The sequence below is a fragment of the Myiozetetes cayanensis genome, unplaced genomic scaffold (genome assembly GCF_022539395.1).
Source record: "Myiozetetes cayanensis isolate MyiCay16 unplaced genomic scaffold, myiCay2020 scf1, whole genome shotgun sequence".
NCBI lineage: Eukaryota > Metazoa > Chordata > Aves > Passeriformes > Tyrannidae > Myiozetetes > Myiozetetes cayanensis.
The window spans coordinates 81,159,560-81,185,351 of record NW_026086604.1 but is presented as its reverse complement, the minus strand read 5'-3'; the positions used below and the strand labels follow the sequence as shown (position 1 = coordinate 81,185,351).

Sequence of the window (25,792 nt, the reverse complement as noted above, 5' to 3'; positions counted from 1 at the left end):
TATAAAGCAGGATATGAAACCGATTTAATAGGACAGGTATCTTTTATTAGATCAGTTTGTACAGCAGGAATAAACACAAGTTTTGAGCAGTAGAAATCCTTTCTGAAGTCCCTACAAACTTCTTTTCAGACTTGAACAAAGCTCAGCAGCTTGCCTGTGTTTACCAAATTTACCAGTTACTCTGTCAAAATATATTGCCTCTCCCTGCAAATACTGTCTTGAGCACATTTGCTGCCTTGCTAATTTGCTTAGTAGCAAGCCTAGGGAAAGAATGATTTGCTATTTTAAAAGTGTTATTTTGAAAAAAAACAACAAACAAGTTGTATCTAAAATACTCTTCTACCATCAGACTTTATATTCAAACCTTCCTTGATGTACTCTCTCTGTTGACTCCACCATCTATTGAGCTTTACAAGGCAGATTAACACAAAGAGTGGAGTTTGATCTCTTCTCATTTTTCTTAATCAAGAGTTTGATACCAGTTACAATTCATGCCACTTTCAAAACACAGTTGACAATGGTGTACTCAACAAGTTGTTCTGACAGAAGAAAAAATGTGGAAGTTGAGACTTCTTGCTGATCTTAGTGGAACAGTTTGATTTATCAGTGCAACATGCAGAAACAGATGGAGAAGAAGAATAGCAACAAAAATAACTGCAGGAGTTTTCATTTCTCAGCAAGATGAAAAAAATGGCAAAACGAAAATGGTTTGAGATTGATTAACACCACTAAAAGACTCAACATCAAAAACCCACAAATTATACCCCTAGAAAGATTTAGTTCAATGAAAACTGAAAAGTTTCTTTCAAATTTTTAACAGTAATATAGAATTATGTAAATAAATGTGATAAAATCCTAAAAACAAAGAGCAAAATATTGCAAATATTGTTTTGAAACTCACTTCTGCAAATACAAAATAATGTTTCTGTTAAGAGGGGGTGTCCTGTTTTTGCATTCCATTAACTGTGGTTGTTACATATCTTAAGGTTTAATTGTATACTGCCAAGTTTTAGATGAACCTTTCCTGGAGAGCAGCCTGTATGACAACCCACTCCACACTGGCAGCACAGCTACCAGATGCCCCCCTGCCGTGGCCTGGCTGGAGTGTTGAATGAATTATCTTTCAACTTTCAGCACTGCCACATGTCCCTAATTTGACAGACATCCTTCTGGAGATAGGATGAAAAGACAATCAGGGCAGCAATTAGTAGCCAAAGGCAGTGGCCATTATCAGTCTGAAAACAAAAGTCCTCCTTCCTGCCTTTTGCTGTAAATCAATTTCCCACTCTTTAAAAAAAGGGTGTTGTTTTTGATAATCTTGGAGGTCAGAAGCCTTTTTCTGATAGACAAGGTGGTGAATGATCCATTTTGACATTTTTCTGAAGGAAAGTTTTGTATCGATCTGAAATTCCACCCATCTCTAATTGTCACTATCCTGAGTTCGAAAATGGCTATCATGAGAGCAAACAGCAGATATATAATTCATACACTCATTTTTGCCCGTTCTGGCACAGTGGGTACTCACTCTGTGGAAATCTGGGTGGATTATCATTGACATCAGAGAGGGTGATGTTGACTGTGGTTGTTCCAGCTAATCCTCCCAGCTGTCCACCCATATCCTTGGCCTGGATAATCACTTCATAATATTCTTTTGCTTCTCGGTCCATGTTCATTAGAGCTGTTCTAATTAAGCCTGAGATTTAAGGTAGAAAGTGGGAAACAAAAGAAAATGGCAGTTAAAGAGTACACAGAGAATGTGGAGGGCTCTTGCTCCTGCATCCCATTCCGTGAGACCAGACTCTGCATTCAGTTCCAGCTTTTCTGGCAGAGTAAAACACACCCAAGTGGAATCTAGGTTAACAGAAGGTGTGAATTTTAAAGAAGCCCAGTTAAAACGCATCAGGTCTGGGGCAGGCTGTCTGTTCAAAATTAAAATGTTGCCTTCCCAGGAAAAGCTTTTCGGTAATACTGTGCTACATCAAATTAAGGCCCTGCCGGGGCTAACTATCTCCCCATAAAAGCAGGAAGTGATATGCTCAGTTCAAAGACGCATCAAGACGAGTTTTCCAGAGTGTCCCTGGACATGCAGTCCTGGAGGCCACCTGATACGAGCCCGCAGGCTTGGCTTGTGCCTGTCGGGACCCAGACCGGGCTACCGGAGCAGAACGCGGGGAGACGGCGCTGCCTCGGGCCGGCTGCGCCCGCTCCGGAGGGGTCACCCTGCTCCTGCCACGCCGCAGAGCGTCCCTTTCCTTCGGGGTAACACTACTGCAAGAGGACATGAGGTGGCAGCAACACTTCTCTTATGGAGGCTGCGAGGAGCCGGCCCGGGCAGCGCCGCCAGTGTCGCGGGGCTTGCCGCGCTCCCGGGCGCTCCCGCGGCTCCCTGTGCAGCTCCGCGTCTCAGCGCTGTCCGCCCTCCAGTCCTCCCAGCTCCACCCATTCCTCCAGCCTCCAGCACCTCCGGCGTGACTGCCCCACAGTCCCCAGGCGGGAGAGCGGCAGTGGCCGGTGGTGCAGCCCGGGGATGCGCTGCCGGGAGACACTTCCCAGGGCACCAAGGGCCCTTGCTTGCTGCATTTGGGATGCCCTCCTGGGTGGGGGCAGACACGTGGCAACCACAGGCCCCATCCCAGTCGCACGGCTCAGAGACGCAGAACTTGCACATCAGGACACTATTAACTTGAGTGATCTGCATTGAGTCTTTATTTTTAGCAGAAAGAAAATGTATGGGTTTAATAAAAAAGCAGTAAAAAGATATTGCCTTGGCAATTATCACTGTGTGCAGAAGGGAAGAAATAGTGACCAGTACTGAGCAACTCGCAGTGCGCTATTTTAATCTTGCTACATGGAGTCCTTCAGAGTCCCATCCTGCAAAGCTCACTGACTCCTGTGAAGTGCTGTAGCTCCTCAACTCCCATGGATATAAATAAGATATGAAAATGCTTAGCATTTTGGGAAGTACTTTCTCCATATATGATCACTTTGTAGGGAATTTCCACTCTTGGCTTGTCATTAATACAGAACAGTCTTGACCTAAAAAAAGACACCAGGGCCTCAAACTCAGGCTCTGCCATGCCTCTCTCTGGGGCCTCTGGTCCCTAGAGAAGGGCCAGTTCAGGACGCCAGGACTCAAGCCAGATCACGGACCCAGAGGAGCAGCACTGCAGAGCAGAGAACATCTGATGCTGCTGCACACAACCAGTCAGCAAAGAAATGCTAAGGATGGTGGTGAACATTAAAACCTTCCTTAGGGCTTTGGGAAAGGCTATAGGAAAGTTTCAGATCCTTAGATCTTCCAAAATAAATGTGCTGGCACAATTTCTTTCACTAAACTGAGTGAGATTTGTGCTCCTAAAACAAGTGGTAAAGAGCAGAAGTGTTGTCCTTTCTTTTCTATAAAAGCCAGGTGATTTCTTGGGAAGTGGGAGACTCAGGGGCCTTTGCCTATCAGCCTGAAGGGATTTAAATCTACTTTATCTTCTAAGGGAATATGTTTGTGGTCAGGCTGTAAAAGTATTCTGGAAAAAGGGAGGAGGAGGCTGTCAGTTTTCCTTTGAAGTTGTGCTTTCACGTAGACATTTGCTCAGCACCTGTGAGGTCAGTGACAGAATAGGAATAGGAGCACACTTCTGGAACCAAGAAGTTGAGTTAAATGGTAGGGAGGTAAATGGTAGGGACCCCAAATGCTTCTAGAAGAGGAGTGTACTGAAATGAGTTGTCCACTACTGGGTGTTTTAATTACTATCTATCAATACAAAGGAGCTGTTGATAGTTTATGCTCTAGCTCTGTTTTAGAAGAATGTCAGAGCTGCAATTGTATTTTGTGGGTGGTTAGAGCCCTGTGCTTACGCTGGGGAAATGGTTTCTGTCTCACAACAGTGATAAGCCTAAATGGGAATCCTGTTACCCACTGAGGCAGCTAAAGGCTCAACCATCTCTGATCCTGTCCAGAGATGCAGGTCTAAGTGACTGGGAAACTACTAAGCGGAGAAAGAGACCTTTTCTGGCTTAAATACCAATAACGTACATGATTTTGGACTTAAGGGCCTATCTTCTGTTTAAGTTGCACTCTAGTGGTTAAATCTGTACTGGTTAAATCTGACCCTGAATATTGCTGCTTTCCTTTCTTCGAAATCATTCAGTACTCCGCAAATCTATGATTAAGACCTTACTTGTCTGTCATTGATAACCTGATTACAAAAGCAACATTACTGGTATATTTATATTGTAAATATAAATAAAGCTGAGAAAATAACATAGCACATCCAAGTTTGTCTTTGGTTAGAGCACCTACTCTGTAAACTGCTAACTTTCAGAAGTAGATTATTCAGTGTTTTTTCTATATTGTTCCCTAGGTCTCAGTAGCGACTATCGTCTCATGAGTTTCTGACCTTAGCACTACAGATGCCCTTTAGAAACTGTCAAAATCTGTCAGATTCCTCTTTTGAATATAAGCCTTGGATATATACAGAAAGGAGAGAGAGAAAGCAAGCAAAACAAAGAGGTTGTCCTATAGATAAATTTAAGGTTATTAACAAGAACACCCTTAAGTAAAACTACTCCAAATAACAGCATCCTTTAGCTTGCACTTTCCAGTCCTGGTTGGCTCATAGATTTTTTTTTTTCCACTAAGCCTTGTTATCAACTAGATTTGTTGAAGACATTTTGCAGTGATTGAAGATAGTAAGAGTATTTACAGTACCAAACCCCCTCAGATCCCCAGCTGCAGAATATGGTCATTCAGAGGAATATATCACCACAAAAAGCACGTTCTTCTTCTGGAACTCACTCACCACAGCTTTACTGTAGCCCTCACACAGTGCTGCTCTATCTTGGCTTTAAGCCATAGAAATTTATTTCTCTGTCCACAGCCATGATGCACTGCCCTTGCTTTCTGCTTGCAACTTTTTCTTTTGGTTTTCACATTGACTCATTCCCTGATGAAATAACATACCTGTCCGGGAGTCCACAGAGAAATATGGCTGTCCTTGGAGAATACTGTATACTACTCTTGCGCTGTTCCCATAGGTTGGGTCATCAGCATCTGTCGCTGTCACCTGGATAACAGAGGTGCCTGACAAAAAAACCATCAAGATAAGACCTTGCAGGATAAAGAGCTGGCATGAAAAGTACACAGGTCAAAGTAAATTGAAATGCCTAACAGGAGCTTACACACACTGAATTTCTTCACTGGATGCTCATAGTCCTTGTACTTATTTCTCATACTTGTACCTCATTAGCACTAAATAAATTAATTGGCATTAATTCGTCATGTGTCTCTAAGAAGATATAAAAGAGTAAGTACTCTATGGACCACAGTTACAGAATTGCTGATCTAACAGTACTTTGTTATGGTTTGCAGAGAGATGGTAGTTATATACTGCTTGCTTCTTTTCCCCTTTTCTTGATTTTAAATGTTAAAGGCAGCTCAAATAAGTTCCTTATCTATGCTGACATAAATCACGAACTGTTGTTGCAGGCCCATAGATGCTGTATGTTGACTAAGGGATGGCAATTGTATGCAAATAGTGAGCATGAAAGGATGTATCTCTCAGATAATCTCTCTGTGGGATTGCAGTTTACATCGCATGACCTAGAGATTATACACTGCTGAAGTGCTTTTTGGAACCCCCACACTGGCATATATATATATCTTTCTTCAATTGGCTTTCAAGGTCTGCTTCCCCTGAAGATAGTAGTGGCTTGCAGGTGATGTAATTTATCAAGAACAAGGAGAAGGTGACGCACAACTGAAATATACGTGAATTTTGACCCCTTAAAATGTCAGACAATGCCTTTATGAATGTATCTAGCCTTCTACATAATGTTTTGTGTTAGAAACAAATCCACTATTACTAGATAAGGACTAGAAAATAAATCTGAATTCAAGCTAGCCATTACCATTAAGAAACATTATTTCTGACTGTAGCTTTTGTATTTGATGCTTCTCTCTAGCTTTATGTCAACATAATATTGAAGAATGAGAAGTTGAAGTGTATCTGTAACTTCAGGACATGAAATTTATATGTTATTATTATCTCCGCAGTGATGTCACAGAGCCAAAAAGCAATTCAAGAAAAAGGAAAAAGTCCAGAAAAACAGTATTTTGTGTGATTATTTGATTTCTTATATGGAAATGGTTTCTCCTGATTTGTGTAGGTAGGAAGGCTGCTGTTTGTCTTGCAATAACAGAACTATATTCAACATGATGTCATCCTCTAAAAGTGGAGGGCAAATAGTACTAGAATCTAAGGATTCAGTGAACTTTGTTTAGTGCAGGCTTACATGGATTAGAAGGAGGTAAGGATTGTTTTCATGTCCCCATGTTTTCAAGGGCTCCTGGACAGTATTTGAGCTGTCAGTATGAACTAGAATAGCCTGTTAAAATGATGTTATTTTCTAGATGGTAATGGCTGTCCAATAGTAATTTCTATTGCTGCCATCTGACTGCAGGGGAGAAGGGGTACTATGTTACTGTGAGTTGTCTGAGCATAGCATGTGTGATCTTTTTTTAGCTCCCGGGCTTCCTTTGGCATGTTTTCTTTTGGAGGGTCCCAGCTGACATGGTCGCAAAGCCTGCTCTCCCTCTTCTACAGCAGCCAGGTACCCCAGGGTAAGCTCTTCTATCCTACAGCTCTTGCACAAGGGGCAAAAGCTGAGTTCAAAGAGTCAGGGAATTTGTGTTTTGGTGACCATCTCCAATTTGCTTATAAGGGAAAGAGACTCCACAAAATCTGCCTTACCCACAGGTGACATTTCTGGAACAGAGGCTACATAAGGTCCATCCAGGAACTTGGGTTCATTGTCATTGATGTCTTGTATTTTGATGATAAACTCTGACTCCGGTTCCATCGGCCGTCCTGTTCGCCTGTCCAGAGCCTGTGCTCTGAGGGTGTACTGTGACCTTTCTTCCCGGTCCAGTCGCTGAATGGCATGAATGTCCCCTGTTGTATCATCAATTGTAAACACAATGCCGGCTCCCTCTCCTGAGAGGATGTATTTGATTGAACCATCTCCCCTGTCCATGTCAGAGTGGAGCTGCAGAAAGGAACAGGATTCAATTAGACCATGAGTTGGGTAAGCAGCTGCTGAGAAACACTAAGAACATGATCACTCTGAGCATTTTGGTCTCACTGTTGGGACTCACAAGCTGGTTTTAATGAACTTGCTTTGCTGAAAGAGGCAAATACCCGTAGAGTATTTGTGGATGTATAGTATACGTATTGTAGAGCTGCAATTAAAACCCCTCTCCTGTCTTCCCATTTCTGCACCCACACCTGTGCCAGAAGAAAAGTCAGAGGCACCCAAACAGGAACAGTCTATGTGTCTGTTTGGAATCTCACTAAACACAATAATTGTCTTTTGCCTGGTTGCAATGGTCACTGAGTAGGCTTGGGATAAAGTGAGGTCAGCAAAGTTGCAGATTGGGCTTGCTCTCATGGGGTAGCATACCAAAGGGTCAAATAAGGCAAATCTGTTTGGGATCAAGTGGAAAATAGGATGGGAGAGCTACTTGGTAACTGTTATGATTCAGAAATATTTTAATTTTATTTTCATGTAAATTTTAGCAGTAAAATTAGTCTGGATCCTTACGTCTTCAGGAAAGAATCATTGTCAAACAGTAGGTAAGGTAAGCAGCACGAAACATTTGATTGCACCCATTGCAGGCTACAGAGGTGAGACGCATCCCAGATTTTCTAGAAAATTAGCTAACAGATTTATTGCGTGACTGCTAATTAGTTCTGAGCAGCCACAGATAGCAATGAGTGTAACAGAACAAAGCAAAAGTAAATGCAATGCCAATAACAATCTAAAACAGGTAAACAAATAATTCTGGTGACTGTCAAAAGACAAACAAATCACTTGATTTCATTCACACCATGAAAATCCTCAGTGGTATGCTCATATTTCCATGCTTTTGAGGAACAGAGCACAAAGACCAATGCCAGGAGATGCTATTGGTTCAGTCCCAAAAGACAGGAAGGCAATAGACTTGAGTTGCAATAATCAAAATGGTTCAGGTGTGAATACTGTTTTCCAGTGTGATTATCACTTTGGGAGATTAATAAAGGATAAATGATAAAAAAAAAAAAAGTGGTGAAAGTGGGTTAGATTCAGTTAAGCACATTTTTAATTATCTCAGAAATATGGTCAGAATTAAGTATGTGTATAATGCTTTAGTGAGCTGAAAGGACATATAGAAGTAATTTTGGCGGATGGGACCAAACATAGGTAAATATTTGTCCTGGAGAGAAAAATTTTATAATAATATACTGAATATGTGAACAGAGGATTGGTAGAATTTGAAGAAAGAATCCAAACAGAAATGGATAATTTGGGTTGAAAAGTAGAAGTCAAACTTTGTACATTTGATTACAGGCTATTCTCAGAGAGAAGGTATCTCATCTCCGAGCTGTTTAAAACACACACAAAAAAATTACAATAGCTTATCACATAGGAAAAAGTTTATAGGGATGTGGACATAATGGCTTGTCTGGCATTTCTAATGCCAGAGGAGTGGCTCCTCTGCTGCTTTACAGAACATGGTCCCATTTCCTGGAGAGCTGCAAGAGCTTTTTCCCCAGTGAAGGGTCTGGTCAGAAGATGCTCATTCTCTAGTGGCTGTCTTCCTTACTTGCCTCTCAGGTAGGTCACATGACCTACACAAAACTTGGACCCACTACTGATTTTAGGAGACCGATTTCAGCTGAGATGGGATCTCATGGTTTTATATGGCCTGTCCCACCCTGCAGACAGGTCTGAACGTAGGTGGCCCATTGACCCTTACTGACTGCTGGGACAGTGAGCATTAAGGGCAGCAGCAGCACAACGTGGCTGCGAGCGCAGACAGCGCAGGTTGTGACAATGGCCCTGTCAGGTCACTGATATTTCACTTCGTTCGCTAAGGCAGCAGTCCCTGCAGTGGCTACTGCATCTGAGAGACATCAATCCTTTGGAGGAATGCTGGCAGCTCTCAGGTGATGCATTAGCTAAATGGCGGAAGAACAAGCCCAGAAAAATTTGGCAGCGGTGAACAGTTAAATTTAGATGACTGCCATGTGTATTAATTCACATGCAGGCTTCAGGGCTGCAAACTGGCATATCTTCAGGAAACACCATCTTGTGATTGATTTAAAAAAAGAAAGTGGTTGTCATTATTTACCCTAAACACCCATAAGTCAGAGATTATCACTGTAAGAGCTAGTAAACAGGATGCTTCCAGAAGGAGGACATTATTATAGCTTTTCAAATTGATTCAGAACCACTAAGCTACATTTTGGGCATTTGTTTTAGTGCATCAGTGCACCAGTGAAAAGAATGCAGATGCTGAGATGGATACAGATGTTAGACCTGATTGGGGAATTAGAGCTGGGCCTGATGGAAGAAAATGTGTTTTGGAACATCAACAAGTCCTCATTAAATAAGGAAAAAGGAAAAAAAAAAAAGAAAGATGTCAAAGTCAAATTCAAAGTCAAAGAAAAGACAAAGGTAAAGAAAATGAAACAGAAAAGTGAAAACAGAATTTAAAAAGAAGGGAAAAATGGAAAAGAAAAAGAAAAAAGGAGAAGGGAAAATGAACAGGAAAAGAAAAAGAAAGAGAAGAAGAAAAAGAAGAAGAAAAAGAAGGAAGTATTTTTTAAAATAGCAGTAGGTGTTCAGGAATGTTCAAAAGACTTAGAAGAAGATACTAAATCAAACTCATGGGTTAAATTACACCTTCTGTCCAAAGCCGTATTTGGAATGAATGCAGTTGTGAAGGGAACAAACAAGGAATGAACATGGCACTCTATTAAGAATTTGAGAGGACAAGAGGATCTCTGTCTAGCTGTGATTTGTTAAAAACATTGGGCCTCAACCAAGGCCAGTCAGTAAGAAATGCTAGCAGCACTTTTGCAGCTTCTTGTATAACCTACTCTTTTTAGGCAATTAAAAAAAGAGCATAAAAGACATAATACTGCCAGACTGCAATAAATCTGAAAGAATTCGGTGTCTGAATGGACTGAAGCTCACACCATACCTAATATCAGGATGCTGTAGTCTAGAGTGTATATAGAAGCCACTGTGCTGGAAAGGTAATCTAGTTTTAAGTCGGTTATGTTTTATGGGTGGTGCAACAATTTGTGCTGCCATGTGGCTGACATAGAATAGGAAGAATTCATTTGTACTTTTTCCTCCATGTTAAGGAATGAGAACTGAAGGAATAAAGTCAATAACTCCTGAGAAATTTTTAATGGTGTCAACCTGGGTTGCTTCTTTTGATGAGAATAGTAAAAAAATTAGAGAGGCTACATCTGCATCAGAATGATATATTTCCTGGCTAAGGGCATGTGAAAGAGATGGTGCTGCAGTGAGCAGCTCATAGGAGGACTTGCATAGCTCTGCTAATTGGTCTGTGACTTGTTCTCCTTTCTCTGCCTCCAGGAAGGTAGGACATACAGGGGATTTTTGTGAGAATATGTGAGTGAGTTTGGTTGATCTACACTGATAGTCTGTGGAAAGGATGCATTTTATTCGCTCATTCAGCTGCTGTGTTTCAAATACTTCTTTCCTTTGAAACAGGGTTGGGGAGTCTCCAGCATGCCAAAATGGTGAAGTCTGTCCCCAGTTCTATTACTGACACAGTTTAGGCTGATGGATGAATGTGGAAAATACCTACTGTAGCAAATGAAGGGGCTTTGGTTTCCCTAGTTGATCCTATTAGCCAATAATGGCTACCTGTAGGAAAACTGAAACCTTGCATTTATCTGTGAAAGGACCAGGAACCCTCTGAAGCTGAAGTGCTTTAAATCACTATCATGAACACTGGAGAAGAGCAAAGAATGTACTAACTTCACCTCAGGAAGTTTCCTTTCATTTCTCTGTCTGGAAGATGTTTTGCACCTTGCCTTATAGTTACATAGGAAAGTTTATAGAATCATGTCAGCCTTGGAAATCACGTTAGGCAAGCCTGGACCTATGGTTCAAGTCAAGGTGCCTTTCTGGTTGCTCCAGTCGTGCATAGCCAGCCAGAAACAGCTGTACAACTGGATCTATGCTGTGCATTCTTTCTCCTTCTGTCAAGGGCTTGGAGAGAGCATATGGATAAAAGCAAGGCCTGGCTATCAGGATGTTTCAGGGTGTCGTGGGTGGTATCAGTTAGAAGAGACCCTGCCAGGCCTGGTGTGGGACTCAGGGCTGTTTTGGAGGGCTGGTGCGAGCAGCCAGCAGCAGACTGGGAGCCCTGTTGCACCTCTGCCCCGCTCCGCGCGAGCCTTTACAGAGCTATTTTTGAGCCAGCCCGGGGTGATTTGGGCTGAAAAATTTCTGCCCTGCCAGAACAATTAATTCAGCCCACAGTCTATTCCCTGCTGATTCCTTTCCTAAGGATCCCTAAGACACAGGCAGCATGAACGCAGGCGACTTTTGGTGGGAGGCTGCTGCTTCTTCTGAGTGCCTGTGCCTGAGGGGAAGCCTTCGCCTCACAGCAGTCCCCACGGCATTCATCCCACTGCTCGGCTGGCTGCTCTGCGCCCGGTTCAGGGGTGGGAGAAGATGAAACGTGTGACCCCCTGAGGCCCCCTTTGGCAGCAGAGTTCCCTGGAGCCGGGACTGCACGGAGCAGTGCTGAGCTGGGAGGCCTTCAGAGCGATCCAGCCACGTCAGCTCAGCAGTGCGTGGGACTAATTGGCCCTGTTAACCGTGGGGGCTAATTAGCCCTTGCGCACCCCTGTACTAACACAGCCGTGGCAAAGGCAGCCCCTGCAGAGAGCTCACTGACGGCAGCTCGGGCTTTTGTGTGGCGGGCACAGACCACGAAGAGCTGTCTCTGCCTCCCTCCCTCCCTTCGGCAGAGCTCAGGAGTGCTGCCGACTGCGCCAAGTGTTTGTGCTCCTAATGACACCATCTAAGTCTAAAACAAAGATGAGTCGGTTTCTCCCAGTACTTGTTTTTGCTAAAATTTGGCTCACAGTGGAAGCCTGAAGTCATTTCAGATTAACTGAGTGTGTGAAATAATAAGCCTGGCCCTTGTTCCAAAGCTGGGAATTGCATGAAAACAAATATTAATTTCTTTAATCAATAGAGATATCAAGAGCTGAAAAGCTAGGTGCACAGATGAATGAAGACTAATGAGGTCTCATTTGGTGGCAATCACTAGTAATGCCATTGCTGTGGGAGGAAGGAGAGCACATCTTACTGTCAATCACAGCAGGGAAAAAATCAGGAGGAGGTCTTTTGAAGCCCATGGATTCATTTTGATTTATACTGGTGTGACTTGAGAGCACAGCTTAGCTCTATGGGATTATAGAATGATAAACAGGAGTCCAAAGTGGGCCTCTGGATATGTAATTTTTTTTCCTCTGCACATGGATAGCTTGGAAAAAAAAGGAGCTTATATCATGTAAAAAAATAAACGATGAAATCTGAAGGATTTTTTCTGACAACCTTTCTTAGATTTTATTTTTCATATATACCTATATTTAATATCCACTCATGATAGCAGTATCTGATATTCTAGGTGTGTAAAAACTTAATTGTATTGTTCAAACACTTAAGCACACTAACCCTCCTCATCCCCATTTTTGTCCAATTTGTCACCTTAGTGTAGAATAGAAGCAAACCTAATGCTGACCATAAACCTTTGAATAACAGAGTCAATACTTTAAACAATTCAGGGTCTTTAAAAATAGTCAGAAAATAAAAAAAGAGGATGGTTAGAGTGAGGCAAATGATGATGGCAGACATCACTGATGTGACTTCCATCAGCTTATTCCCCAAGGAGCTGCAGAAAAGTTAATGGAAAATATTGCCAAGTAAACAGGATGAGCTCAGGAGAACATTTTACACATATTTGTACTGATGTGTAGGTTCTTGGGGTATAGGGGATCAAAAAATAGGACCCTTCATGGTTGGATTTAATGAACTGTCCCTCTACTTTTCTAGATCTTTAGCAACTTTTCTGTAGTCTGCAGAATTAACCTGCAGTCAAGATGTGGTAAGCCAGAAGATACTCTGACCCTAGAGATTTGCAGAAAGCAAAAATTGAAATGTCAGTTTTCAAGGGAAACTGGCTATTTAATTTGATTGTGAATTTCAGCTTCCAGCTGACTTGATCATGGACAGAAGCAGGATCACAAACTCTTCCTTTCTTTCCTAATCCGTATATGTCAATATAACCTTGCTTTGCCTTGACATTGTAGAGTCCCTGGAAAGATCGCTGCAGATTTTCCAACACTACCTCAAATTACAGATGATGATTGATGCAGCAGATCTCTTTGAAATAGGCAAATATATTGACAGCCCCTTGAAACAGAAATTCTTCCCAAATGAAGGTGACATGGGGCAAAAGCTCTTGGAAGCAGAAGTGAAATTAATGTGGATAAATTCACTGCCTGAAAGAAGGTAGAGGCATTTAGGGAAACATCCTGTGTCTCACCACAGTCCACAGCTACACAGATGTATATACTCTGCCAGATATCCTCCTGGTGAGGGTCTTACCTTCCCGACGTAGAGAGGGTCAGTTCCCGTGTACTCCTCAAGAACAAAAAACTGGTTCCACACCCAGCTCCTCTTCATACGCTGATGCAGCTTGTCTGACAGGTTGTCTTCTTGCCCTTCAGTGAGGGGCCTGGCACTTCCTGACAGCATAGTTGTAGTAAGGTCCATCAGTCCACAAAAATACAAGGAGACGCCAAGTCCAAATAAGTTCTTTGCATTGCTCATTCTACCTGAAGTCCACATCTGTATACTAGGACTGACTTAAAAGTCCAAACGCAGTATCTTAGATCCCTTTAGAATAAAGTAAGTTCTCTGTGTAGTCCTTTGAAATGTCCAGGAGAGATACTGGTTCTCAGAAAGGCAGTGTCCTGTAAAGTTAAAGGAAATTCATAGGAGCATGCTTCTTTCCTCAAGACAAAAGAGTTTCATCAATAAGAAAATATGCTATAAAGTATTTACTCTTCTACATAAAAATGCAATATCAGGATGCACACTTTCTGAAACCAGAAATACTATTGCCATATAAGCTGCAGACCTGGAGCACTAGACACAAGAAACATCAGGGGTTAGTCAATAAGTAAGAGTTCTTTACTTTGCTAATTTAGCTGTAGTGTTGTTTTGTGATATTGATTGTCACGAGCTAAGTGCCTACTCTTTAGAAATATTTATGACCATAAGTCCTTAGAGAATATTTAAAAACAGTTCACTCTGGCAAATTATGATAGCTAGTGAATAAGATTTGGCAACTGTTTTTCTGTTTGGAAACTATGACTTTGTCATTACAAACATGTCCATGCACACATGTCTACATAAATATAGATATTATTGCTATATGGCAAACCTTGAATATAATTTCTAGCAGCTCCAAGTTATTTCCAGTTTTAATTATTCTTTCAGCCTCTCTGTTGCTTGAATTCAGGTTTCACACTCTGCTACCTCCTCTCTGAGGAGCTGGTTGCTGCTACAAATGCAATATTTCTAGAATTTGAATGGTCAGTTAAACATTTTATAACCCACAAAATGTTTCACAGTGCTGATGGCCACATGCTATTGTGTAATTTGTCCAAACAAGTCAAGCTAACACATTTTTTCCTTGACAAACCTGAAAGACCTCTTTAGGCAGAGGAATGCTGACCTCTATCAGAGGACACTTTCTCATCAGTCTAGGACAACTTTTGTTGCCATGAAGTGAGTCTAGTTGGTGACCTCACTCCAGGCTATGGATTGTAAAAAACCTTTCCTTCACCATTTTGCAAAGTTTAATAACTTGCTGCTGCACTCAAGTTACCCTGTCAAAACACTCCATACATCCTCTGTTGGCCCAGTAATTTTGCTGTTCTTCTAAAAAACTCTTCTATCTCATTTCATGACAAACAGACTCATTAGGAAAGGCTTAAACAAGCAGTTCAGATCTGATTTTACTGCTGTTCTATTCTTAGATCTTTAGGCTTAATTAATTGCTTTATCCAGTGGAAATAAAATATAGCAGATGTCTGTCAAATATTTCCAACTGAAATCCTTAAAAGATTTCAAAATCATAAAAAGCATTTTAGTGGGTTGCGTGATAATATTTTAAAGTGAAGACTAAGACAATACAAAGTTTTTAACAGAGAAGAAGAAAGTGTTGGAAAATTCCCCAACTTCCAAGCTGCTACAAGTGGAGAACTGGGCACACTTAGAAATCTACAGAAATTCAGAAATTAATCCAAAACTTGGCTGAAATCTTAGGTCTGGAATAGATGTCCACAGTGGGAGTAGAGACAAAATAACTATCTAAGGCTAATTTCTACACAAAATAATGTTTCAAAGTATAAAGCCCAGAAGAAATACGATTACACAATGCTGCCAGCCTATACCATTGTATAATTTAGCAAAATAATAGGTCCTTTACCTTGAGAAGTTTACAGTCTAATCCGGAATAGGCACAATAAATAAAGGACAAACTAGAAGTACAAAACATGGTAAATCTCTTCTAAGCAGAGCAATGTACAGAACTGCTGGTTGTTTAGACATTGGCTACATAATGTGCTAGGGCTTCTTGTCTGCAAAGCCAAAGAACGGGGATTTATCTAAGCAGTACAAGCCCAAAAGGACCACAGTAATCTCTGTGTGTCTGTCACTTCACGAAGAAGTTGGCAGCTGTTTGTGAAAGGCAGGGACGAGGCCCAGCTTGCTGGATGCCCACAGTCAAAGGAGTATAAGAGCTATGTGTGCAGTGCTTGCCTCTCTCTGTACTTTGATTCCTTTGCTCCAAACAGCCAATACACATTTATGCTGGAGGAAGAAGGCTGAAGCCCTGAAGCACACATTAAGTATGACCAGCTTCCTCTTGGCATGTTGCATACGGCAAGTTATTCTCAGCAAAGTCAGGGAGACATTTTTTACAAGCCCATGTTTGGCTGGCAAGTAAATGTGTGGAAGGGCTTCCCACCACCCCCCGACACAATTTAAGAGAACCCAGCACTGCCTCTGCCATGCAAGAAGGGAAAGTGGGGGCAGGCTATGGTCCAGCAGCTAAGGTTCTGCCTGGAATCTTTGCTTTAAGAAATTTCAGTTACTGCACAGATCAGTTACATTTTTGTTTGTGTGAGAAAGAGGTGATACAAAAAAATGGACCAATTCCTGTGGCAACAAGAGTTGTGTTTGTAGGTGAACTCTCAAACCACAAATTCAAAACTAATGGTGCCAAATGTCTCTGGCAATTAAATTCAGCTATAAAGGATCAACAGTGCTTAGGCAAGATAATATCAAGACATTGTTAAATGAACTCACAGAGTTACCAATATACCTGTAATGAGGCAATAGCAAAAGAAATCTGATCATCAGTATGCTTTTTATGCACATGTGAATTAAATCAGCAGAAAGCAAAGTAAGTAAAAACAGTGAAATAAAGATTAAGAGTAGAGACTTTATAAATGCTTTAGGCTCTCTGTGATAACAGTTTTCATTTGAATCTGCAGTTCCATGAGGAAGCTTTCTTGAAAACACTATGCAACTCAGTGGTCTCCAGAAGCAACATCCCTAAGAAAGCAACATTACTCTGGGGCACAGCAACTGTCAGGAAACTTGCCATTAAGTAAGGTAAAGCCTTGTAAAAGTATATTTACCGGTTCCTCAGTACCAGTAATTTCCCCATTTAATACCAGCCCATGGTGACATGGTCATATATTTTTGTAGGAATGGAAGAAAGCCCCAGTGTTGAAGTGGAACGGATTTTTTTTTTCTTTGTTAATAGCAGAGTTTGTGGTGTCTCATGCCTTTCCAAAACTGTGAGCAAGAAGGCTCAAGCTCATCGCATTTACTGCTCGCTTAAAGGCAAATGATTACTATTAATAGCAGTGTTTAATCCAGAATGGTTCCTTTCTCTCTGAGGCTGAAGGTGAATGATGTTTTTTTCTGCCTCAGGTCCTCCACTGGCGTTAAAAGAATGACAAAGACATCTGTTGACTTCTGGACTGAGGCACTGCTGATCTCTCTGGGTCTCTTTTCCTGCAGCTTCACCAACCACAGGTGTGTACTATTGGCCCCTGCATCTGCAAGGCTCAATGATCAAGGAATGTGTTTCTTAGCAGTATAAGAAAGCACTCATATACATTTAGTGTTTGTGGTAACACAAGTGATGGCTGAGCTGCAGTTAAGGCCATGGGTGACTGAATGTTTCAGAGGACTCATGCAGATGGCTTCTTCAACAGCTGAGTGTGATGGATGAGAACAGAGTCACTTAGGCTGCAGATGTGACAGTGGGTTAGGATAATAGCCATATGCTTTGAGTGTACCGGCTTGATGGGATCTCTAGACATAGGTGGACCATAATGATTTTTGCCACAGATGGATGGCACAGGCATTGAGACAGAGTCTGTTCTTCTGTCTCAGGATGAGGGAGAAGTAGTAGTTCCTTGCAGGGCATCAGGACTCATCATACAGGAAGGTGTTTCTTGCCATGACTGAATGAGGCAGAACTGAACTTTCAATGTTCTCTTGCTGCGAGATTTTTCTTGAAGCCCTTCAAAATGCATTCTTAAGGAAATCTGCGAAGATGGAATTGATGAACCTCTGCTTACCGTATGTTTCATGACCCAGCATGGGGATGTACAGAGAGAGGATTTGAAGGCAGTAAAGACAGGGAAATCTTGTTTTCCTTGCTCACAAAAATTACTGAGCCCAGGAAGACTGCATGTTCAAAATCTGTGGGATTTCTGAAGATGGTGCTTTATTTTTCAATAACAATTTAAATATTTCATTTTGTTACATGCAGTTGAGTACTCCACTGTAAAACGATCAGGTGTATCTGGGCAGTTTAGATCCCTGACTCAAAGTGAATGCCTTTCTTGCCCCTGCTTTTGTGATGAATATTTGATTATCATCTCAGATGTTTAGGTTATTTTCTTTGTTCTTGCCTTTCAAACATTACTAAAAATCCTTTTTCTTGCCAGTCAGCAGTTACAAATGGGGCTTTTGGCTCCATAAAGACCTGTGAAGATCTGACTGAACTCTATGCTACTGGTGGTCTATGTATGGTACAAATGAACTACCTAACTCTTCTACACAAGAGTCACAATAATGCACTTTCCAGCAATGCAAATACAATTTTCTCTTTTAGCCCATATTGCAAATTAAAGTACGCATATTCCAAGTGTGAGCCTACTCTTCATGGTCCAATTTTAATGAAACCCCCTGACACATATTTGTTCTGTAATTAAGATATTCTTAATTCAATATCTAATTCTGGGTAAAGATGAAAAGGAAAATGAAATAACTGCCAGAACCAACTTCTAACATTTCTTGCAAGTGACCCATTTATCTTTTAATTCTGAAGAGAACAACACTTTCAAAGAAAGGATAAAAATATTAATAGTTTGGATGACCATATGGGCACCCAGAGAGTTCCACTGGGATTAAAATGTATTGTATTGTGCTCGATACATATTTACATAAATGCCAAGGATTTTATAAAGTGCTCAGACTTGAAAAGCTTTACAGACATACTTAGTATATTCGTCACACTGAGCAAATGATCTCCCAGAAAGTCAGTGGACTATTTGCATTCATAAAATTAATTACATGCTTGTATCTTTTTATATATCTTTTATGCCTGGTCCTTCCAATGGAATTTGCTGTATGGACTTAGCACTCTTATAGAATGCTACAGACCTTAGTGGATGCCATGCAGTCACATTGCTTGAGTAGAAGCAATTCATTTGGAGAGGACATATTATACTGAGAAAGTGGGGAGGAAAGAGGCAACAGGTTTTAAACTCCCTCTTCCATTCTCTCCGTACATGAATCCACAAACACATGTGATATTTTGAATGTAAATGTTTCTAATTTGTAAATGTTTCTTAGCAGCACATGCACTGCACTAGAAATATGCTAATGGAAAATTATTGCTGTGTTTAATTACAGATTTAAAGATTTTCCTCCCAATATTTTGACAAAAGAAGCTAAACAACTTGTTAATGACCACAGTAAGAGAAAAATAAAATTGACGGAAAAGAATTCTCTGAGTTTAGTTTGTTATACTTTTTGTGATATTTTAAACCAAAGGTGGGGGTGGAGTATTGTGCAGTTTTTTTATCCCCCATGAAATGGATTATTCTTTAATGTTTTCACAGACTGCTTCTCAGGTTTCCTGTACCTTGTTTGCCTACTGCTTTGTTATAAGACACCTTTGCAATAAGCCTGCAGGAACACCAGTCAGTAGGAAGCTGCACCAGGCAGACCACCACAATAGGTGCCTAACACCACCTGCCAGGGATGGAGGCTCCAGGAGCTTAAACCTCTTAAGCAACTGATGCAATACTTGTATCATTTTTAGCCCTAGTGAGGCCTCAACTGGAGTACTGTGTCCAGTTCTGGGCTCCTGTGTACAAGAGAGATGAGCTCCTGGAGCTGTGAAGATGATTAAGGGACTGAAGCATCTTTCTTGCGAGGAAAGGCTGAGGGAGCTGGGCCTGTTTAGTCTCGAGAAGACGTGACTGAGAGGGAACCTCATCAATGTCTGTAAGGGAGGATGTCAAGAGGCTGGGCCCAGGCTCTTCTTGGTGGTACCAAGCAACAGGACAAGAGGCAATGGGCAGAAACTGATGCACAGGAAGTTCCACCTCAATGTGAGGAAGAACTTTACTGTACGAGTGACCATGCACTGGAACAGATTGCCCAGAGAGGTTGTGGAGTCTTCCTCAATGGAGATATTCAAGAACTGTCTGGACACAATTCTGTTTGATGTGCTCTAGGACGATCCTACCTGAGCAGCAAATTTGAACTAGATAACCCCCTGTGGGCCCTTCCAACCTTACCCATTCTGTGATTCTATGATTTTAGAAATCCTAATGCTTGCAGTACCTAAGTTAGGTACCTCTAAACAGGCTGCCTGGTTATAGTCCTAAATGTTTCTGTACTACTTCCAGAACTTCCTATTTTTATTTCTGACCCAGGCCAGTCCTACTGTTATTATTACCCGTTGTTATACTTTATGGGCAAGTTTAAATTAAAAAGAAAAATCTACAGGTATTTGTTATTTTTCTTGAAAACACACTTGGCCTGAACATGTATTTTTATTTTTACTTCATTTTATTGAGATCTTCATAAATACAACAAAACTTGACAACATACCATATGGTTCATAAACATTAACTCAGAATACAATCCATTGTCATAAAATTACATCTACAGACTAGTCAACAATTTCTCCTGAGACACATCAGTGAACTCATTTTGTTCAAGATCTGAAGTCCTTCAAAGCTATGGAGTGTCTGCAGAGTGAAAAATCCCACAGAACGACAGAGGGAGTCCCATTGTATAAATCCCAGCTCTATGGTTATAGATGCATAAAAAGATCAAAAAGAATGAAAGACACACACAATCACAAAGTAAACATTTCAAAATAAAATGATGCTGATAACTTGCATCAGGGGAAGATCTGATGCCCAGCTTTTACTCAGTGTGAGGCACTGTAAATACTACTGTAAAGAGCAGTACAGAAGTACAAGAGAGTTTCAAAAGTTCCATGCTGGTCTAACTAATACTGTTGAAGTCAGCCTCCACAGGAACTAAGTGTGATGTTGAAATACACTGGAAAATCCAAAAAAATTCCAGATAGAACAACCCCTCTTCCAACAAGGATGTGAAAAAATACAAAATACACACGAAAATCATACTGATTACACTTTTATTACTAAGCAAAAATTCCTTCTAGTTTTCACATTCTGACTATTTTTGCCATTCTTTCAAAATCCCTGTACAAATAACTTTGAATTGTGAATCGATGTTCATGTAAACTAGCACTCTTTAAAAAAAAACATAAAGCCTTTCCTCCCCAAAGTGTGACCTTTCTTGCTTTCTTTGTGGCTGTACATAGGAGCCTTTTCTCAGACCTGTCCCTAAGCCTCAAAGCAATATAAGCAAAATCTGTAGTATCCTGCCAAGAATGAGAGGGTGGAAAGGGTGGAACTTCCCGTGCTATAAAAGAGAAAGAAAGTTGAGTCAGGTGTGGAGTGAGGAGCTGGTACGTATAAAAGAGCCAAAGGTTCTGTGAAGGTAGTGAGAAGATGAGATGGTGAATATTGCTGCAACCTATGGTCTGCAAGCTGAGAGGCCAGCAGGAATAAAGCTCAGGAATGGAGCCTGCTGCCACAGGCATTGGAAAACTTATGCCCTGATCAGGACCTATTCACAACTGTTACAGTCCTCCATGAGAAAAATGTACTAATACCTTCCCTCTATTTTTCATTTGTTTCCTTCTGCTCGTGTCCTTCACTTATTTCAGACCTTGAGCACATGCCTTGCCAGATCTGCCATGCCTCTGCTGTGGGATAAAACCTGTTCCTGTTGCACACCTGGAATGCATTCTGAACTTAAAGTGTCCTGTCTGTGCTACAGGTTGGTTATGGAAGCATATTGTGTTCACTATCTTTAAAACATTGTATTTCATGTATACTAGTCCCCACAATATCACGTATTTCCATGTAACTGTGAAAAATGGTCTCTTTCTTATCCCATGGCTGCTGGATAGATGATAAGGCTCTCTGATACCCCCTAAATGTCAAAACCAGAAAAAGTGTTATCTCCTATCTGTAGACAGATATGAGAAGCTGCTGTCTGCCTGGACCAGATAGAGGTAATATTTCTTCCCATGCATGAAGATCAAAACCAATGACTGGTGAGGGCCTATGAGCTGTCACTAATGAAGACAACTTCCTAGTTTCATTATGACCACATTCTTGCTTAACTTGGCATATCATGCACATTTTGTTATATTAGAAATGTACCCAACACAATCCCTTTCCAAAATCAGCTATTGAAGACAAAGAAGGGAATGGGTAATTTCTTTTTCCAACCAGAAACCAATATTTTACTATCTCTCATAATTACTGTATGCATCTACTGGCACATAGTGTGTAGTGGGTTTCTTGGTTGTTGCTTTGGTTTGTCTATTTGTGGAGTTTTGTTTGTTTGTTTTGTTTTGTTTTTTTTTTAAAAATTATTATTTTGGTTTTTGTTTCTTTTTTGTTGATTTGACTTGGTTTTGAGTTTGTTTTTTGTTTGTTTTGTTTGGGGAGTTGCTTGCTTGTTTTTGGTTTTTTTTTTGTTTGTTTGTTTTTAAATTTTGTCTATTCATCAAGAAAGAATATTCTTAAACTTAGAAAATAGCTATAGGTTCTCTAGGAGATGAAAATCTTTCATCTAATTAATATTTCTTGAGTCTGACATTGCTTCAGAAGTACAACACTGGCATCTGTACCTTGCGTTGATCTTTCTGATTGCCTTGTCTGAGCATGAAGACATATGCTACTAACCACCAGGATGATTATTTTCAAGTCAGCTTCAAGCTACTGGATATGAAATCAAAACAGCAAAAAACCAGAAGTCTTACAGCCTCCTTCTCTATCTGAACTATTAGAGTCTACCTTGTTTTTATCACCTAGCTTCAAAGTGTTTCTAGAAATACAGAATATGGGTGCCTGGCCTTCACAGGACACTTTCAAGCTGAAAGAATAAAGTAAGAAGGAATAAGGATGTGCTGACCTCATTTCTCCCAGAATGGCTCTAATACAGCAAGCACAAGTTTCATAAAACCTGAAAAACAACCTCAGATGCTTTGCTTGCCAGCTTCTAGGTTTTGGTCTTCAAACTCTATTGCTTCAGTCTCCACAGAGAGTGTGAGGTATTATCTAATTGTCCTCTATAAATGTGACATTAACTAACAATATCTACCCCTCACAAAGAGGTATGCAGTACCTATTTCCCACCTTCTTCATAATCCACTGCTACAACATGTTTCCAGCTTTCCCAGATGGGAAGATGATTATCCTGGACGAGGCAGTTTCTCTACCTGGATTGCTTAATGGCTAAGAAGAACTAGCATTTACTAAAATATAGGAGGTTTTTTAGGCTTTGTCTTGCTGGCAAACTCTTTGCTTTTCAGTTTGTTACAGGTGAATATTTAAGAGGAGGCTCCAAAACTGTATGCTCCATCTGTCTTAGTATTCAATTTGTAATGGTGATGAAATAGCAGCTTTTGTAAGAGCTGAGGTATTCTTGGCCAAAAATTCTCATCCTTCCATTATCTGCTGTGAGCCATCTGGTTGCTGTCCTTCACAGGGGAGGATCTTCCGCAGCTGGTTTGAGTCTGATTTCCCAAAGAAATGAGTTTATGCAGTGATATAATTGCACTGATATTCTATTAGTATTGTGAAAGAAAATAGAGATCCCAAGGACTACAGTATTTCATAGAATCATAGAATCATTAAGCTTGGAAAAGACCTCTAAGACCATCAAGTCAAACTGTAACCTAGCATTTTTATCTGCTCCCTGAGAACTAGCAGGTACATTAGAGAAGGGAGACCCAGGTTAACACCCCTATTGAGGAAAGTATGAGCAGTTATACAATCTCTTTGACCAAGGGATCATCCCTGCATGCATTCCAGAGCAGTAACTCAGGTATTTTATCTGGTATGACCACGGAGCTGGAAGGAGCTGATTATTATTGTGTATGAAGAAAGAGTTATGGGGGAAAGATATAGCCATAATAAACTAAGCTTTGTAGTTCTACTCCTCTTCAGTTGTTTGTTAATAGTCTTATAGAAAAAATTTGTTTGCATATAAATTCTAGAGGCCACCTCACTGCTTTAAAGCCTTCTTAGTGGCCCAGTTGTGGTGCATATCAGTGCAAACTTTGAGTACGGACCTGAAAGTAAGGTCTTCCTTTCACTGATCTTGGTGGTTATCAGTAGGTAATTTGGTGACTATTTAATATCTAGGCATACCTTATCTTTAGTTAGGGAGACATCTGCCAGTGTATGAAGAATAATGACTCTGACCACAGCACACAAAACAGAAAGACCCTACAGACGTCTACTCCAGCGTCATCAAGGCCCATTTCTCCTACTTTTGGTAACCACTTCATATAATCTCTCAAATAGTTTGAGAAGATCCTTTCTTAATTTTCAAGAATTCAGACACAGAATTGCAAATATGCAATCAAATGAAAGCCAAGAAATGCAGAAGTGTAGGAGAGCTTAAAGGAAAGCAATTATACATTGCAGAAGAGCTTCTCAAATGAGATTGCAGGTTTTCTGTTACCTCATCTGTGTGTGTATTTCAGCAAAAAGATTCTTCTTACATACCTGTTAAATCTATTCTTTCTTACTTGTGGATCTGCATTTTTATTAGCAAGTTCTGCACTGCAACTTTTTGAGATAACAGAATTGGCCTGTCAAACTGGATCTCTGCTCTAATGTTGAGATTTTTGCTTTTGAAAATTGTCAGTAACTGGTACTTCCAAATAGTTAAACTCCCTCTCCACATTCTTTGGAAGTGATAATTCAGAAATGAAGGAAATTCTGACAAAAAGAAACTTGATATCAGAATAGCTGTGACTAATAGTAGCAAAGAGCATTATACCAAGAAGCTGGAAAGATAGTACATCCCAAGTGGAAATGGAGTAGTCTTCCAGTCTGACACAAGTGAAAGCCTAATGAGAGAAGGTGTAAGAAAAGGAGAGAATGTGGTATATTTTTCTGAGATATTGAAATACATTTTGCTGGGAAAATATATGATACCTGAAAGACGTGCATGCAAACTTAAATAATTTGCCTGAAAGATGGTTACACTAGAAAATTTTGCTTCAAAGTGAAGTTGAAAACTCCAGCCTTGATTTAATTTTGTTTCTTTCTCCTTGTGAGAGTAATTTGATTAATTAAATATTTTGTATTTGAAGTTTCAGAGAGGGGAAGAAGTGGAAAATAAAGAACAATGGGAATAAGCACCAGTGCTCAATGTTGAGGTCAATAATGTGATACTACTTGATACATAATCTTTAGTTAACCATAAAAAATAAGACTGCACTGCTGTGAGATGATGAAAATGGTGAGAACAATTCCTTGCTGACCCTTGTAATCGGTTTATGCACTGAAGCGTGAGTTTTGATTTCTTCCCTTTGACTGAAGAATCATTTTGTCTTTTTTAAAAAAAATGGAGTTGTATAAATATCACCTTCTGTTCTCTTCAGTTTCCAGCCTTTTGTTACATCTTCTCCTTTTAAATTTGGTGGAAGCATGAAGAAATAGATAGATCCATTTTTACTTCATCAACTTGACTTGATCTTAGCCAAAAGCCTGATATAGTGCCCAGTGAAAATTGATGGGATATTATATATTATGTTCTGTCTTCTCTCAAGCCTTATAACCTACATTTTGAAATCTCTTGCAAATTAATCAATCCACACTGAATTTTCCCTTAGGTACTTCAGAAACTACCTAAAGCAATAGCCAAAATTAGTGAATACCTTCATGTGATTACAGAAGATAAGTGAGTTCTTAGAGGACTGGCAGAGAAAAAACATTTTACCTTTATTTAAGGGGGAGGGGGCAGAGGGATAGAGGAACCTGTGGATTACAGAGCCTTCATTACAATTTCAATAGGTGGAAAGTTACTGGAACAAACAACCACATTTTCAGCATCTAGAGGATAATAAGGTGCTCAGGAATAGCCAACATGGATTTGTGAAGAATAAGTTGACAACAAAACCAGCCTGATTTTCCTCTCTGGTTAAGATAACTGGCCTAGCCTGTTGTGAAATGAAAAAAATGCAATACATCTTGGCCTTCATAAAATGTTTCACACAACTCCACAACTCATTGTCAAAGGCAGCATAGGGCAATATGACCCAGATGAAATGAAAGTGACAGACTGGAAAACAACTCAAAGGACCACTGTCAGCAGCTCAGTGTTAAACTGGGAGTCAGCATCGAGTGGTCCTGCAGGATTTTGCTTCATGACCAGAACTATTCAGGCTGGAAGATTTTGTAAGCAC

The 25,792-nt window shown here is 40.5% G+C and overlaps 1 protein-coding gene across 2 annotated transcripts in view; it reads right to left on the bottom strand.

Annotated features, from left to right (window-relative positions):
* The window catches only part of CDH20 (cadherin 20), a 119,726-nt gene that overhangs the window by 24,342 nt on the left and 69,592 nt on the right, over positions 1-25,792 (bottom strand). For both annotated transcript variants that reach the window (XM_050321787.1, XM_050321796.1), the window contains exons 2-5: positions 13,480-13,847; positions 6,747-7,041; positions 4,958-5,077; positions 1,526-1,693 (exon numbers count right to left, since the gene is read on the bottom strand). In XM_050321787.1, coding sequence (XP_050177744.1) covers positions 1,526-1,693; positions 4,958-5,077; positions 6,747-7,041; positions 13,480-13,722 — 826 coding nt within the window. In that variant the 5' untranslated portion in view covers positions 13,723-13,847. The remainder of the gene's footprint in view (positions 1-1,525; positions 1,694-4,957; positions 5,078-6,746; positions 7,042-13,479; positions 13,848-25,792) is intronic.